Source organism: Ciona robusta, chromosome 1, assembly GCF_009617815.1.
Source record: "Ciona robusta chromosome 1, ASM961781v2".
Taxonomy (NCBI): domain Eukaryota; kingdom Metazoa; phylum Chordata; class Ascidiacea; order Phlebobranchia; family Cionidae; genus Ciona; species Ciona robusta.
Window position 1 is genome coordinate 9,465,392 of NC_143235.1, and position 15,618 is coordinate 9,481,009.

Consider the following 15,618-nt stretch of genomic DNA (forward strand, 5'->3'; position numbering starts at 1 on the left):
TGTCTACTAGAGATATCCACGAGCCGGAGTCGGACTCCTGCAGGAGCCGGACTCTGGCCACTTTGGGCCGAACCGGAGCGGAGCCGAAGTCGGTTTTAAATATGCCTTCTTAAAAGAATTTATGCATATGCATAGATATGCAGTAAATTTTGCCAAATTTCAAAAAAAATTCGGAACAGGAGCGGAGTCAAAAGTTTTGGAGTCGGATTGGAGCAGGAGTTCAAAATTTCTGACTCCTCTACTACCTAACGCCACTCCCGGCACCAAGACCTCGAGGTCAGTCTAGGTTCGTGGCGGACTCTTACGGGCCTTGCCCGGCCTTTAAGTAAGCTTTTGTCCGATACTGTATATCGTGTACTTGTATACCACCAGAAAAGGGAATAAAATATAGCAAGATATCATGAACTGTTTGGTCTTTGGTTATAAAAGCAATTAAGATTACATTAGATATAGCACTCCGCTGAAGCCTGTATATGAAGTCGGTTCAACACGGAGTCATTTAACCCAATCAGCAATCTTGTTTATTCAGTGGGTGGAGGCTATAGACATATAGTAGGAAGGGGGAGATGGGACGCTTAAGCACATATTGTCCAATATTTTATTTTTTACCATCATACCTTTATTAATTGACAACACTTCAAAGAATACATTAAACCTCACAAAAAGTTGTTTAGCCATTGACATACTGTGTCATTATTAAGATTCGCAACAGGCGGTAAGATAGGGGAGTTAAAAATCCTTGTTAATTTTTATTAAGAAATGTTTTTATTAATATTTTAAGTAAAGATCCCCGAAAAGTTGTATGCTTTAAAAATCAAATTTAAATATTTTTTGTCTTGCCCACTGCTATAAGGTAGTTTTCAACGTGTTACCCATACAGTGTAATGTTGTATATAGAATTGGGACTTTCATTGATGAATATTGTATCCTACGGATGCATTTAAACTTTTATTAACAGAAAATATGTAATATCTATTAAAAAAGTTTATATTTTTCATAATATATTTCGCACAAGCCACTTATCATAATTTATTTTCAACTTCCTAGACTGAATTTCTAATATATATTTTTAAATAATCTTGAATGAATGTGAATGAATGTAACTTACTTTATCCTCGCGTGGCCGGAAAACGACAGTCGTTATAACACGGGTTTAACACCCCGTGCCAGCTTACGAGTTACCATGTATGTTACTTTGTGGGTAATTATTTTTTTGGGGATTTTTTTCATTTTTTATGTATGGCTGATAATTTGTACAACCCATTAGTGACCACTGGGTTGAAGCAATTGTCGTTAAGTGTCTTGCCCAAGGACACATACGCCCACAATGGTAGCAGCGACGAGCCTTGAACCAATTACCTAATGGTTACAGGCAAGCGCGCTAACCACTACGCCACGGCGCCGGACGTTATTATATCCGTGATTTCTGTTTTATAATGTTGAGCTGAGTTCTACCAGGAACCCCAACAAGAATAACTGTTGAGATAGGTGCCACGATGAACCTATACTTCACCCCCAACAGTTTCCTCTGGTTTGTCTTTGATCGAGCATGGTCGATCGTTGTAGTAAAAGGTTAATAATTAATTTTATGCTAATTATATTAATACGTGCTCACTTATTAAAACTTTGCTCTTTTGTTTTTTAAGGGATTTATGGAATATAAAAGGTGATGAACGACTCTTGTTTTCTGACCTTCCAACAGTACAACAGTATCTACTATCATAGTATAAAAATACTTCTTCATTTAACTATGCTACTATCAGTATTTATGCTTCTAGTATAGGAAAATAGCTGCGGAATAGGATACAATGTTGTGCCTTGTGATCGCCGAAAAAAAACATGTCAACAACGACCTTCGGAATGTAGTTCCGTGGGTTTCGTTCGTTGCTGTGTTCTGCTTACATAAAATTGTTGTTGGTAACGAATATAAAACTTATAGAACAAACATAGAAAACCGATTTAATTATAATTTAACCTTCAAAAGCGATAATTTCAGGGTTATATGATCCTATTTAATTTGAATAATTTCATGATGTATTGTGAACATTAATATGAATAGTATTCACGAAATCACTCCAACACTATACCTTTGCGGAGTAGCAGCTCTTCAGAACAAGGAATCAGTTCTTAATAAACGAATCGGGCTTATCGTTAACGCTACGATTGATTTGGGTAACCAATCTTGGAATGGAAAAATTGACATTGTAAGTATGTGTTGCAGTTCCACTTCCACTACATTATATAGCCCACTGTAACAAGTCTCAAATACCTTATTGTCTCACGCTATGATCAATAATTGACTTTCATTCAACATGCAATGCCGTATTATTTTGTTAATTCGTATAGAGCAGTGCCAGTCTGCAGAGTATGGCAGTTCCTGACGAGATCTCGCGCGTGCAAGATGGTTATTTTTCGCCTGTGCGCGTGCTATCATTTCAAATCTGCGTGCGAAGCATGTGCATTTTCAAGCCACGTTAGGAAATCTTACTTAACTTAATACGTATTTTTTTCTTTGTTTAATTAATTGGTGTGCGTGGGACAAATTGTGGCGTGCATCACCAAAAGTCTGTAAAAAAATCCCGCGTGCACCTGCCATACTCTGCAGTCTGGGAGCAGTGATTCCGAACAGTTTTCGCACACAGACCAGTAAAATTTCAAAGGAACAGTGGACCTTCAAAAATCAAAATCAACCCAAAATTTAATTTCCACAAAAACATGCAAATCAAAAGTACAGGATGGAAACTTCAAACTTTAATTTAATCAGGAATTAAACAATTGATTGCAATCATTTTGTTATCATACATTTTTACGTTGTTCCAACTACGGACGGCACTGATCTAGAACGGGGGTTGAGAACGACTGGTATAGAAAATAATTCATAGAATAATTAAATTATACCATGGGATGAAGTTAACAGTAATCAGATAAATCCTTTTTCTCAGTCAACCAGTTTTTCGCGCACATAACTATTACATATAGTGATATAGATATTGATATATATAAGTATTTGTTTGCTAGTCATTTGATATTTTCAGGTTAGAGTTCCAGTAAATGATGTGCCTACCGCTCAACTGTCACCCTATTTTGATAAAGTTGCAGATCTATTGCACAAGAACTGTCAAAATGGTACCCGATGCCTGGTTCATTGTGTAGCTGGTGTGTCAAGGTCTGCTACTTTATGCATTGTTTACTTAATGAAGTACCACAGGTAAGATGTTAAATACCTAAACATGCATGCCCAGGTATTGAAATTGAGGAAAATTTGAATTGAACAATAGTTTTTTGAACTGTCCAACATATTTATGTGTCAAAAAGTATTTTTTTTGCGTGTTTAATATCAGAATAGTTAAACACATGTAAAATACTAAATACAAAAATTTAATTTCACTAAAGGCAATTCAGTTTAATCAATTTCAGGCCTATATTAAGATTGTTGAAAATGAAAATTGTGGTTATATATACATAAAACAGGTGATTTAATTATTTTCACATTTTTTTGTTGTTTTTTTATTCGAGAATGTCCTTAAGAGATGCTCACACACATGTCAAGAGTCGCAGGCCTTTCATTCGACCAAATGCTGGCTTTTGGAAACAATTGGTTGAATACGAGAAAAAAATTTATGGCCGCAACTCGGTCAAAATGGTTCAGTCTTCCATTGGCCTTATACCTGATGTCTATGTGGCGGAAACAAGAAATATGGTTCCATTTTTTGGGAGAAGTCGACGCTAAGCATCTTTAAAATTTTTAATCAAGTTACATTGCTTTTTAAGTTGCGAGCTTTTACTTTATACTGTGGGCTGTAGTTCTTCACTTTACAGTGTTTTTTTTTTAAATATCACTATTTTACATTTATATGCTTTCTTAGCTTTTGATCTGCACAAACAATATAGATACAGTTTTTGTAATATACTGCGCTTTATTCTTAATAAATTGGCCAGAAACAATAACTTTTTCAAACAACTTCATTTCTGCGGTTAATGGAAATGTTACTTGCCCCAGCAGATTCCGGAGGTTGTGGTTTCCCCATCATATAGCTGTGTCTGCCACGGTGGTTCGCAAAAAGCCACCTTCTTATTTCATATGTCTCTGGGCTTCTACTTTTGTTTTCGGAGACACATATATCTGCTGTGTTACTCATATGACAGCAATGATCAGTGCTTTCATTTTGCTTCATGTTCTGACATGTGGTCACAGGTGAAGCACCAGGCAGAGACATTGAGCTGCTTTGAAAATCCGAGGACTCAGCAGTTAAATGATTGCACTGCTGACCACTTGGTGTTGATGGAGAGTGTATCATGCTTTCTAGATCACGTGAGGCAGTAAATGATGCAATGTTCATCTTGGTTGTAGCAGAATGACTTTTTTTGAGTGGAGTAATTTCTTCATCATTCAGAACAGTTTCAATCATATCTGAGAAGCGATGAGTGTATGGCCCATTTAGCACACTTGATGTGAAATGAGGACATTTCACCTGAAAAATTTACAACCGCAATCATTTTGTATTTCTAACTGCATTAAGTTGCCAATTGGAAGATATTAATAAGGTTTTGTGAAACTTTTTTAAACAAGTTTTCTTTAGAAATGCAGGCACTAAAGCAAATGAATATAACAATTTGTAACAGTAACAGTATTTCTTCTATAGCAACCTGGTCACACTTATGTTGTTCTACTTTCATAAGTCTGCAGCAGTGTACACATGAACAATATATTTCTTTCAATTGCAAGTCGGGTTGTTTCTTCTCATCTTCATCATCACTTAGATCATGGAAGAACGAAGATCTTGGTATCTTCTTGCTGCATGTGCAAACTGCGGAGAGACCAAGTCCTACTTCTGTTTTCCATTTGGTCTAAATGAAAAAAATGGAGTCTTTTATCCCACATTTAAAACTAGTTAAAGCATCTGATAATATTACACGCACAACAGATAGATTGAAGACAAATGCAAAATCATGGTTGTGTAATGGACCAAAAGCAAGAATACTGTTCATACCTTTTTAATTTTTGCATTCATTAGGGAGTGTGCTGCAAATTCTGCTATTGCTGTTGTTATAGCGACCGTTGCTCCAATTGCAAGAAATATGAAGGCACCGCCCAAATTTGTCACATCCAATGATTCTGTATTTGATGTTCCGCCTTCCTAACAAAGTGGGATAGGAATGTGGTTAGAGTAGACTACTGCCCTGCAAAAGTACTGCATGTTCTCTATTTATAGCTGCCATAGCTTTGAATTGTCAGATTTGAACTTGCCACATTAAATTATGTAGCTACAAAGTAGTTACAGGTCTTAATATTTGAATTTTTACCGATGGGCAATTAACAGCTTTGTGGTTCCACCATTTCAACTTCAACTCATCCAACATTCCATTCTCCTGTAGCTTAAGAATCGAGACACTTAATTTGTCTCTTAATGATGATTCTAAAAGGTAATTTATTTTTATTCAGAAACATCATATACCAAAAAAGTAAAATGTTGTAAAAAAATACACAGTTTATTAGATCAGTATACTTCTGGTTGATTTATTTTCAACCTCATAAAGGTATTAGCATATGGATTGTTAAATGGATTAATATTGTTCGTACCCATGGTTGCAATTCCATATCCGATTGTATCCAACAATCCACCAATTTGTGTTAAGTTGCAATTTTGAGCAGTCAAGTATTGCAGCGTTGTTGACTCCATTAGATAAGCATAATCGCCTTTGTATAATTTAGATAAAGAAATTCATAGCAAATCAAGTACTTTTATATAATTTCATAGAATCTCAATAATTAAGGGCCATCAAAGATGACAAAAAAGGAAGTTAAGGATTTGAAGATTAGAATCAGTGGAAATAGAAATACTGGTTACACTTTATGTGTTAAGAAAAGAATAGTCAAGCTTAAATTGATATGGAAACAGTCCATTAGGCAAAATAGCATTTTTTTAGTAAAAATTATGGGTTAACAGTTTAACATAACTCCTAAGGTCTCTTGAATCGGGTTTTAGTCGTAGCTCGACTTACCAGCAAGAACTCTGGCCATCCCTTCTTCATTGTTAAACACAAAATTTTCCTCATTTTGAATCAAATAATTCCACATCTTCTTGTAAGTCCTGATTTTTGAATTCTGAAAATTAAAGAATAGTAAAACAGATATCAGAAAATAGCGTGACAATCAAGAAAATTGAAATTGGGATAAAATGAGGTATTAAATTTATACAGAAATATTTCCCTATTTGATGATACATACTTTAGAAAAGTTTCCCTCGATTTTTTAACTTTGGGTATAAAAATTAAATGATATCAGAAAAATAACTGTTCAAAAATTCAATCATAAGTATTGTGAAAGTAATTTACTGCATTTGACTAAAATATTACAGAGAAGACAGATATTGCGCCATTTGGTGACCTACCTCAAAAAAGCTCCTCGTTGATCCTTCTCTCATCATCCCATACTTTATCTTCGTCTGTGAGGTGAGATCATCAGCGGATGAAATATCGTTAACCATCCGTGTAACAGTAAGAAAAGCGGCAAGGTTGGCTGTGTATGATGATATAATGATCAGAGTAAAGAACCACCATACTCCAGCTAATAACCTGGAATTGTAAAGTTTAAATCTATCATCTGTGCAATGATTTCTGAAATTTCATAAGCTTTCGTTTAGGAATATATACTGTGGAGAAATAATTTATTTAATGCTTTTGGATACCGAACAATACAATAAACCAGATGATGTCACCCAGTGGTAACTAATGAATTGTATGAATCGTCACAAATATATATAAAAAATACCTTAAATAGTATTTCAAATAGAGCAGCCATGTTATAACGACTATCATTGCTGTGCTATGGAAGGATAAATAAGTTTTATTCATAAGTGAATTAAATGTATTTGCATTCTACTCCTTTGAAATTGCTTTCAGTAAAAGTAATCCAGAAAACTTGTCACATTTTTTCCAAAAGGAATATAAGAAAAAGCTATAACCATCTTTTCTAATACTACAATATTTTATTTTTTTCCAGGCTTTTATTCCATATCAGTGTCCTCATTGATTTTGCAAGTGGCAAATCCCTGCACATTGATGATATATCAATATTTAAGAAGGGCTTAAAGGTTAAAGGCAAATCTTGTTAAACCAATTGCAACACTATATCAAATTGAGATTGAAAATAAGAAGAAACTAACCCTTGTGTTGTTGACCTACAGTTTTCTAACTAAGGTTCATTCATTTATTTATTTACCTACTTAGTTACCTAATCAAACATTTCATATCCTACCTTGTAGATATGGATCTCGGACTAACTTCAGTCCCTTGCTGCATCAACGCTCCAAACCCAAACCACATACTGTTGAGGAAGCTGAAACTATTCACCAGCGTGTTTGACTTGGCTTGGCAGGAATATGCAGTGTGCCATTCACAAGGACTTAACCTTTAATAAAATGGATACAATTTTATTGTTTTATTTAATTTGAAAATTTGACTTAAGTAGTTAACAGCAAACTATAGTAAAAGTCTGGGCTGATTAAAGTCACTAATTGAGCAAAACATTTACCTTGCTATGAAGAACATTACAAATGCTACAAGTAGGTATGCGATGATTATTAGAACCCATATAAACAGAGATAGTGGGTTGAGGAATCCAAAAACACTTGGATTCCCTGGTATTGGTTTTCTAAACAGAATGCTCACTCCAAGGCTCATGTATGGCTTTGTAAAACGAACCACTTTCTCTCTTACATAGTTGATGGTTAATGGAGCAACTGCCATATCCGCATGCTAAAACAAAACAATAAAATAGTTAAACTTAAACAAAGTAAGCAGTTTATTGTTCAAGACAAAAATGTCCATGTCTAAAATATGTAATATGTTTACTGGTTTGTTTTTTTTTATATGTAATTTATTCATCTTTAAGTCTGTCATAAAAACAGTTATTTTATTGTTACTTCTCATTTATGTATTTTATTTGCGATGAAATGCTGTCACCAAAGAGACAATAGTTATGTTATGTATGTTGTACAAAATTTGATGGAATATCAAGTTTTTAAATAAATCTCTATATCTGACAATGCTAATAATAAGTTACCCCATGCATGACTTCCCCTATCATTCCATCCCATGTTCCATCCTCCAATTCGTTTCCATAATTATTATCAGCCACTTCAACAAGCTTGTATGAAAATTTCAGATCTTCAGATAACAGCTGAAACAAATGCTTGGTAATTTATCTACTTTTAAACTTTTAAATTGTAAGTAATAAATATAAGTAATATTTTTAATTTATAGTAATAAACATATTTTCATTTTGAGTTCAATATTTTAGGTTCCCACACTAAAAATAATAAAATTGGTCTTTCAAAAAAATAATTTGAAAGAGCAAAATTTATTAAAATGATATGTAAGTGGTGATATACCATAAATCATTACATCATTGTATATGACTATACAAATTGATTGTGTATTCTGTTTTAGAAAAATTGAATTTGTTCGCCGCTGGACCAAACATATCATCTTAATGTAAGTTCAATTGGGTTGACTTAAGTGCCAGAGCATGCATAATCAGGAGTCATGAATTTGATTACACGTTTCAGCACTTACATTTAACAGATCAATACAGTAGCCTTGGTACGGACTATCCTTGTTGTTAGATTCTTTAAAAACATAGGGGTGCTCCTAAAAACATAGGAAGTAGTTTAAAGGCACTCGCCTTGGATTAAACTGAGGATAATATCAATAATCTAATTTATAAGTCCGACTTGTCTGGATTAAAATGAATTTTTAAAGAAGTTTTAAATTCTAAAAGACGTTAGTTTTTAACACATTGCTTCTTTCTTTTAATTTTAATAAAACGTACTTTTTGCCAATTTGGTTTTAATTTGTTTCAAATGTGTTATATGGCACCATGTAAATATGCACACAAAAAATACTGAACTTGGCACCAATGGAACAGGGTATGAAAAATAGGCAAACTTTGGACCAAATTTCATGTCCCCCAGCGTGCTCGCAGTAGCAATTGACACGACATTACGCTCATATAGAATAGAACTACAAACCCGTATAGTTGTGACAATTAAAGTTGTATTTCTAAGTGAGTTATTGTAGGGTGGGTTATTTGGTGTCTGTTGGTGGTCAAACATGGTTAATCTCTTTGTCACATTTGGTCGTATGCCGTAATAACTTCTTTCATCAGCAGCGTACTTCCATTGTCCAATCTTTTAATAATATTTACAAATAAGATTAATTAGTATATTTTTTTTATTTTTTTAAAATACCGGTGTAACAGAATGTATAAAAAGTCAGTTCATGTTTTTTTAGTCTTAATATATTAAATAAGCAATAGACCACAGAAAATTGAAAAGCTTAACAGAATTTAGTTGTCTGCCAATTCAACTCATAGCAAATTTAATATTTTAATATTATTCACCAAATTTCCCTCTTTTATTATTAAAATTTGACAGGAGTGGCCACTTATGCCTTCCATGACCTGTGCATGGTTTTCCCTGGGGAATTATGCGCTCAAAATAAAACTCGTTGGTTCCCTTAAAATTTATGCTTGGCGTGGGGTAATTAAATAAAATAAAACTCACTTTTTCCAGACCATTATAGGTTATCGATAGAACATCTAATGTAAGATTGGTACGTCTTCCATCACTGTCAAATAACAGCGGGCCAGTCAGTCCCGTTACTTTTGTCTAAAAAATGTATGTTTTCTATAAAATTAGTTTGCTTTATATGTTTTCTTAAAAGATATTTTACAAAAGCAGATGAGGAAAGCACTTTTTCATATTATTTATTTTTGGGTCTTAATAGAAAATAAAATTAGCTATTAAAAATGGTTATATATTTCATTTTCAATATATAGTACTGTGGGGTAAGATGGAACAACTTTAGCACCTAATATTCATATATCCTGATCCTGTTTTAAACAAATATCATCTGTGTTTGGTCGTGAGGATATAGTTTTATAATTCCTTGAATGTTCTTTGTTTACTACCAAATTAAAAGAAAATAGAACGAAAAGATGTCCCATTCCTATGTTTCTAAGTTTAAATATATCAAAATTTGAACAATCATACCGATTTTATGTTTTCCAGCAGAGCAGGACCCGACATCCAAGTAGTTTGTGTGGTGCATGGAATACTTCGATGATAGAAACTAAACCTGTCTGCTGCAATCATATTTGATAGCGACCTTGCATAAAGTTGCACCGCATCATACATCAAAGCAACACCTGTCTGCAAAGTATTGTATAACATAACTGTGGTTGTGTTTAATATTTCATGCTTACCGTCATCTCAGTTGAAGGTATCCCAGAACTAATCTGTTGGTCTGAGAACATGGATGCCTGGTGGGGAAAATTTTAATAGAAGAAGTGGATTGCAAAGCGTTGCAAAGTCTTATTGTATTATTCATGTTAACCTATCAGTTTATATTTTGACACCAAATTTTTGTCAGTTGTTTTTTCAATGGCAGACCTGTGATCATGTTTGTACAATGTGGTGAGTAAAATATTAGACATAAATATCTATAAACTATGATTTTTCAGGATCCTTTAAAGAGGGATGCCCATCATGAACCTTGCGAATCACAAGTGTGTAATGTAAGAGTAATAATTCTACGATGACAAATTAAAAGCTTACTGGTTTATCATTTACAAGACGAGTTTTCACAAAATCTTCCCATTCTTTCTCCAGTTCTACCATAGATTCCTGCCTGGCGATTGTGAAAGTTGTAATGTTGCATCTTCCAAACATGTATGGGTGATTTCTTAACATTAGATGTGAATCCTATTTTAAATGTTTTATTTAAATATACATTAGGATAGGAAGATATTATAAACAATTAAAATATATAACAGCAGCCGGTCATTTTAAACAATCCAAAAATGCAGTTTAGGCCAGGGTGAACAAAAATGTAAAATAAATGCAATGAAAATGGTTCCGTCAGGTTGGATTTTTTTGGATATAAAAGTATCTGCCTCACCATTCCAAGCAACACGAGATGATGATCGTTGTTCATTATTCCAGTCTCCATCATCTGTGGAGAAAGTTTGTTTTTATTATCCCCCATGTATTGTTTTAAAAGAATGTGTTGTTTTAAAAGAAGAATCCAAACAACTGATTTGTGTTGCCATTTTATCCGGGATCATTATCCAGTAATACAAACCATAAGTGAAATTTGTGTTATTGTCATTTGAATTCGCAACCCGAAATTCCAAATGATCTAGTGCGAACGAGCATATCAATTGGCGTATTAACGTGAAACGCTTACGGTACCCGTTTCATTACAATCAATAAAAGATCGTGAACGCTGCAGTCGATAATCAGTTTGTGTATTCTTCGTTCTTTGATATGATGTATCGTGTCTCGGAGGTGACCAAGATCGCCCCTCACGCCAAATACAGACAGGTCCACACCATGAACACGAACGAGCAAGTCTTGTACCGCCTGAACTCGTCCGACACCTTTATGTACACCAACAAAAAGAAAATGGTTAAAAAATCGATGTGGCGCAACACCAAGAATGATTAAGATACAAGAAAAACTTTGCTTTTCGCTGATTAAGTTTTTAAAGCGTATTAAAAAGGTTCCGGGTGATTACTCACCGGAGTGCAAATGCATGGCGATCAGGAACGATGTATATTTAAGTGGCCTACCTGAAGAGTGACAATACAACACGGCGACTTTGGTCCATTGGAAATGTATTGCAATATCGGCAGCGGCCCTGCTCCAAACCTCGGATCCTGGCGCCATTTTGAAAGTGTATTGTTGCGTATTTACACTCTGGGAAAAAAGCGGGATAAAAAAACTAACGAAAACTGATAAACGCAGAAAGCGATAGGAAAGAAAACAAGCACGATTTACATTTTAAAAATACAATTAAAACAAAGGCGTCTCCCTACCCTGGATACGTTGTTTCGAAAATTTTCGAAGTTTTCGCTCCCGATGTAAAAGTTTGGCATTTTCTTCTCATTGCATGCGGAGCGCAGAAACTCAGATTCAGATGAAGTAAAGATGGCGGCAACCCCAAGAGAAAGTTGTGCGCAAACTGGAAAGTTTACATCAAGCTTATTAATCACAACAGCCGAGCAATAGCTTATAGTGCGTTTTCAAATATGTATTTCGGGTTTGAGCTGATGGTAAAAATTTAAAACCTTGCCAAATTACCTTGCCTTGCTATTTGATAGGCTTTTCCAACGCCGTCCGTAAAGGTTAAAATGTTGTATGTAAAGCTCTTATTAAAGGACATTTCCGCCGTTCTTTTATTCACAGAAGCAACGGCAAACTCCAGGGCCATTCGGACCCGGTAGTCGTGAACATTGGGAGTATCTGATGATGTTGAAACTGAAGCTGGATTGGTCAACTCCTGGAATTCGTAAAGTTGGTGATCATCCACTGGATCGGTTGCGATGTTCTTGCGAAAAATTCCTCCTAAAATTGTATGCGGGAAATTAGCTATGTGATAATGTATAATAGGGAATTTGCTTATCAGTGACCTAACTATTTGGCAAAACGTCGACATAATGCAATATTAAGGGTGACGGCGAAATCAGACTTCCTAATCTACAACGTTCTTCAAGAGGCGCGAGGCTACGTTTATATAATTCGGCAAATATGGTTTGTTTGCTACCAAATGGGCAGAAAAGAGGAAATGAAAACATGTCCCATCTTACCTCAACCTATACTAAATAAACTGACGGATAAAAGGTGTTTTAGACTTGTGTTATATTTGACCGCAATAATTTATAAATATAACAGTGATCTATAAATAGACTAGTTTACAAAATTCATTAGCAACGTGCGTGCTGTTATTATTATTCTTAAACATATTTTGTTAAAGGCTATTGCTGAATGTGGTGTAAATGGAATAACCAATACGAGCCGCAGATAACACAATCGAACATGCTGAGCCACACCTCGAAATAAATCGAATTTTTCCTCTTTAAATTGCTGTCGGGCGCAAGGATTATGAATTAGACATCACGCTAAGGTCTGAGAATCCTATTCCACAACCACTATTAAAGGGACAAGGTAACGATCGATTTAAAGGGGATTGCCGGTCAACGAAATCTGCTTGGCTAACAATGAATAAATCAGAACGGTCGAATTTCCCGAAAAAGACCGACAGCTCGTCGCCTTTTTCCAAAGTTGACTACTGTGACTATACCGATCCAGCCTTGGCAGTCTTCCATCCCGCTTGAGCTGATCAATTATTAAAGCAAGTCCGATTAAAGTACAACTCTCCTACTGCACCGCTACTTAATCGGACAAATTAAGCCGAGCGAGGTATTGATTCATTTTTTTGCCGATTCTTCCTCGGTTGTTTGGTCTTTGGTTTTATTATTATCTTGATATAGTAAGATTAATAAATTTTGACTGCAATCAAATCGTCCAGTTTTTATTAACGTCGACCGCGTTAAAAATATCATTCTGCGGTCGCCGTAAGCGCATTAAAAATTAACCGCTTTTCTCTTACTCCGTAAAAGGGCGTCGGCAGCAAAATTAAGAAAACACTTTAAACATAATCGAAGAAAAAAGACTAAAATGATTTTTTGCTTCGAATTCAAAGAAACGCGAATTAAATTTTGAGTCGCTTAATCTGCTTATACACGCTTTGTTACGTTTAAAGCAGCAAAGCAGACGCTGGAAAGCTCTAGAGACGCTAAACCGACATCGTGACTGAATGATATAACACTCGCTGGGCGTCGATATTTCAAATAATTTTCAGGCGAATTCTAAACGTCATTGGACGACGGGTCCCTTAATAAATGCAGTTACATAAAAGTGCGAAATAATTCGTGATAATAATGATGGAAGGTGGGGTAGGAGCGGCACCGTTTGACCGGGACGTTTCGTGCGTCATTACAGCACGCTATATTGAATATATGTCACCTATGATTCTTATACTTTAACGTTCCAAGATTGGAAATGCAAAGGCCATATGCTGCTTAGTCAGTAACCAATACTCGACAAAATACAAACATGACTTAATTTAAATGCAATGACTTAATGAATGTAACTTGCATTTTTCAATTGGCCGGAAACCGACAGTCGTTATATAACACAGGTGTTTTGTTTCATACACCTCGCGCCAGCTTACTAGTTATGACGAATATCTAACTTTGTGAGTTTGTTTTTTCTTCTATATATGGCTTATAATTTAGACAGCCCATTAGTAACCACTAGCATGAAATACAGCGATTGCCGTTTAGTTGCTTGTCCCATACGACACATACGCCCACAATGCTTAACATCGACAAGCCCTACCATGACCTATATAAATGCAGGCTTAACCACTGTGCTACGGCGGCGGAGTTTATTTATTTTACATGACGTGATGCTCGCTTTGACATTTGAATACAAACGTTTTATGTCGAGATTACAATTTATAAATCGTGATTTGAGAATAGGAAAAAGTAAATGGATATACAACTGTTCTTTTGGATGGGGTATATACAGTAGGGCACTAAATAATGTGGGACGATATATTTTTATGGCTCCCATTTTATAATAAGCAAATAAAAATGTTATATATTATACGATTATTCGGTAGTATTTTCACAGCCGTAAAACGCGCGCCAGAGCCGAATAATTTTATTAAATACTAAATGTGTTTAAATATGGGAGAGTACGAGCTTAAGTGTTACAATTTTCCCCACCCTATACGATATTCTATTTTTGAATCATATACGCATCTTGGTAAGTGTTTAAAACAAAGGTTAAAGCAGCGTGAACGGGATGGAGCCATACAAAAACATACTATTCATACGGTCTGTTTATAGTATGAATTTTGCTGTTTAGATTGGGTATAGTATGTCAAAAATTGACAGAAACTGTTCAGTTACGATACCTTAAAAACTAAAAACTTGGCAAGCTTTACTGTTTAGTACTGTGAAGAAAGATGGGACACCTTTAGCATATACCGTCCAATATTGGGTTTTAACAACGATCTATGGAAGTCGTGAGGATACGGTTTATTAATTCTTTTAAATGTTCTTTGTTTACTACCAGACGGAACGACAAAATAAAACGAAAAGGTGTCCCATCTTCCCCCACCCTACTATATAATATTATGTAACAAATACAACAAATAAATAAAAATAAACGAAGTCAACTTACCTACTCGGATGCAGTCGGTGGTTGGAAATTGCGTCAGTGGTATCAGATATACGAACACTATAAAATTAATAATCTGCATCTTCGGTTTAAAATTACTGCAATAAGTAATTTCTGTCGGTTATAATGTATAGCAATCAAATTTTTTTTCGTTTAATATCTAAAATTTAAAACGCCGATTTGTGCGCGTTTTTGTCTTAACTTTTGCAACCATAAAAGATAAATTGCGCCGTCAGAATATACCAAAAGTTAGCTACTTCATTTCCACACCTATCCCTCTCTTCCCGACGCAAAATGTGCGGGACCACGATTCGATACTTTTACTTTATTATAACTTGAGTTCATGGGGTGATCGATCGCAAAGCAAGAGATCCCACTAATCGAAATCCGATAGCGGAGATTGTGGCTGCAAGTGCAAGCGGCGCTTCTGTTCTGTTTAATGAGCGGAACATTGAATAGTGAAAGTCGCAATTAATTGATCGGGACACTGATAATGCCAGGGTATCTACTTGGACTTCTGCGG

The 15,618-nt window shown here is 35.1% G+C and overlaps 2 protein-coding genes across 4 annotated transcripts; one reads left to right on the forward strand and one right to left on the reverse strand.

Annotated features, from left to right (window-relative positions):
- The first annotated feature begins 1,959 nt into the window (after positions 1-1,959).
- LOC149742879 (dual specificity protein phosphatase 14-like) lies at positions 1,960-3,948 on the forward strand. The gene is made up of 3 exons (XM_089871699.1): positions 1,960-2,204; positions 3,036-3,208; positions 3,517-3,948. Exons 1-3 carry the CDS (start codon positions 2,052-2,054, stop codon positions 3,728-3,730), a joined length of 540 nt encoding a protein of 179 aa, XP_089727825.1. The 5' UTR covers positions 1,960-2,051; the 3' UTR covers positions 3,731-3,948.
- LOC149742880 (glutamate receptor ionotropic, kainate 2-like) lies at positions 3,898-15,220 on the reverse strand. 3 transcript variants are annotated; one of them, XM_089871389.1, is made up of 22 exons: positions 15,099-15,220; positions 12,147-12,410; positions 11,882-12,027; positions 11,585-11,762; positions 11,256-11,443; positions 10,963-11,016; positions 10,620-10,766; positions 10,268-10,324; positions 10,056-10,214; positions 9,567-9,671; positions 9,033-9,191; positions 8,578-8,652; positions 8,066-8,182; positions 7,535-7,758; positions 7,259-7,411; positions 6,393-6,576; positions 6,004-6,106; positions 5,582-5,698; positions 5,305-5,417; positions 4,992-5,138; positions 4,648-4,848; positions 3,898-4,472 (listed from the first exon to the last, which is right to left on the reverse strand). In XM_089871389.1, exons 1-22 carry the CDS (start codon positions 15,175-15,177, stop codon positions 3,954-3,956), a joined length of 3,489 nt encoding a protein of 1,162 aa, XP_089727515.1. In that variant the 5' UTR covers positions 15,178-15,220; the 3' UTR covers positions 3,898-3,953. The 3 variants fall into 3 exon arrangements, with proteins under 3 accessions (XP_089727515.1, XP_089727505.1, XP_089727523.1); XM_089871379.1 differs by lacking the exon at positions 15,099-15,220 and having other exon boundaries at positions 12,147-12,540; XM_089871397.1 differs by lacking the exon at positions 15,099-15,220 and having other exon boundaries at positions 11,636-11,762; positions 12,147-12,407.
- Positions 15,221-15,618: the final 398 nt, after the last annotated feature.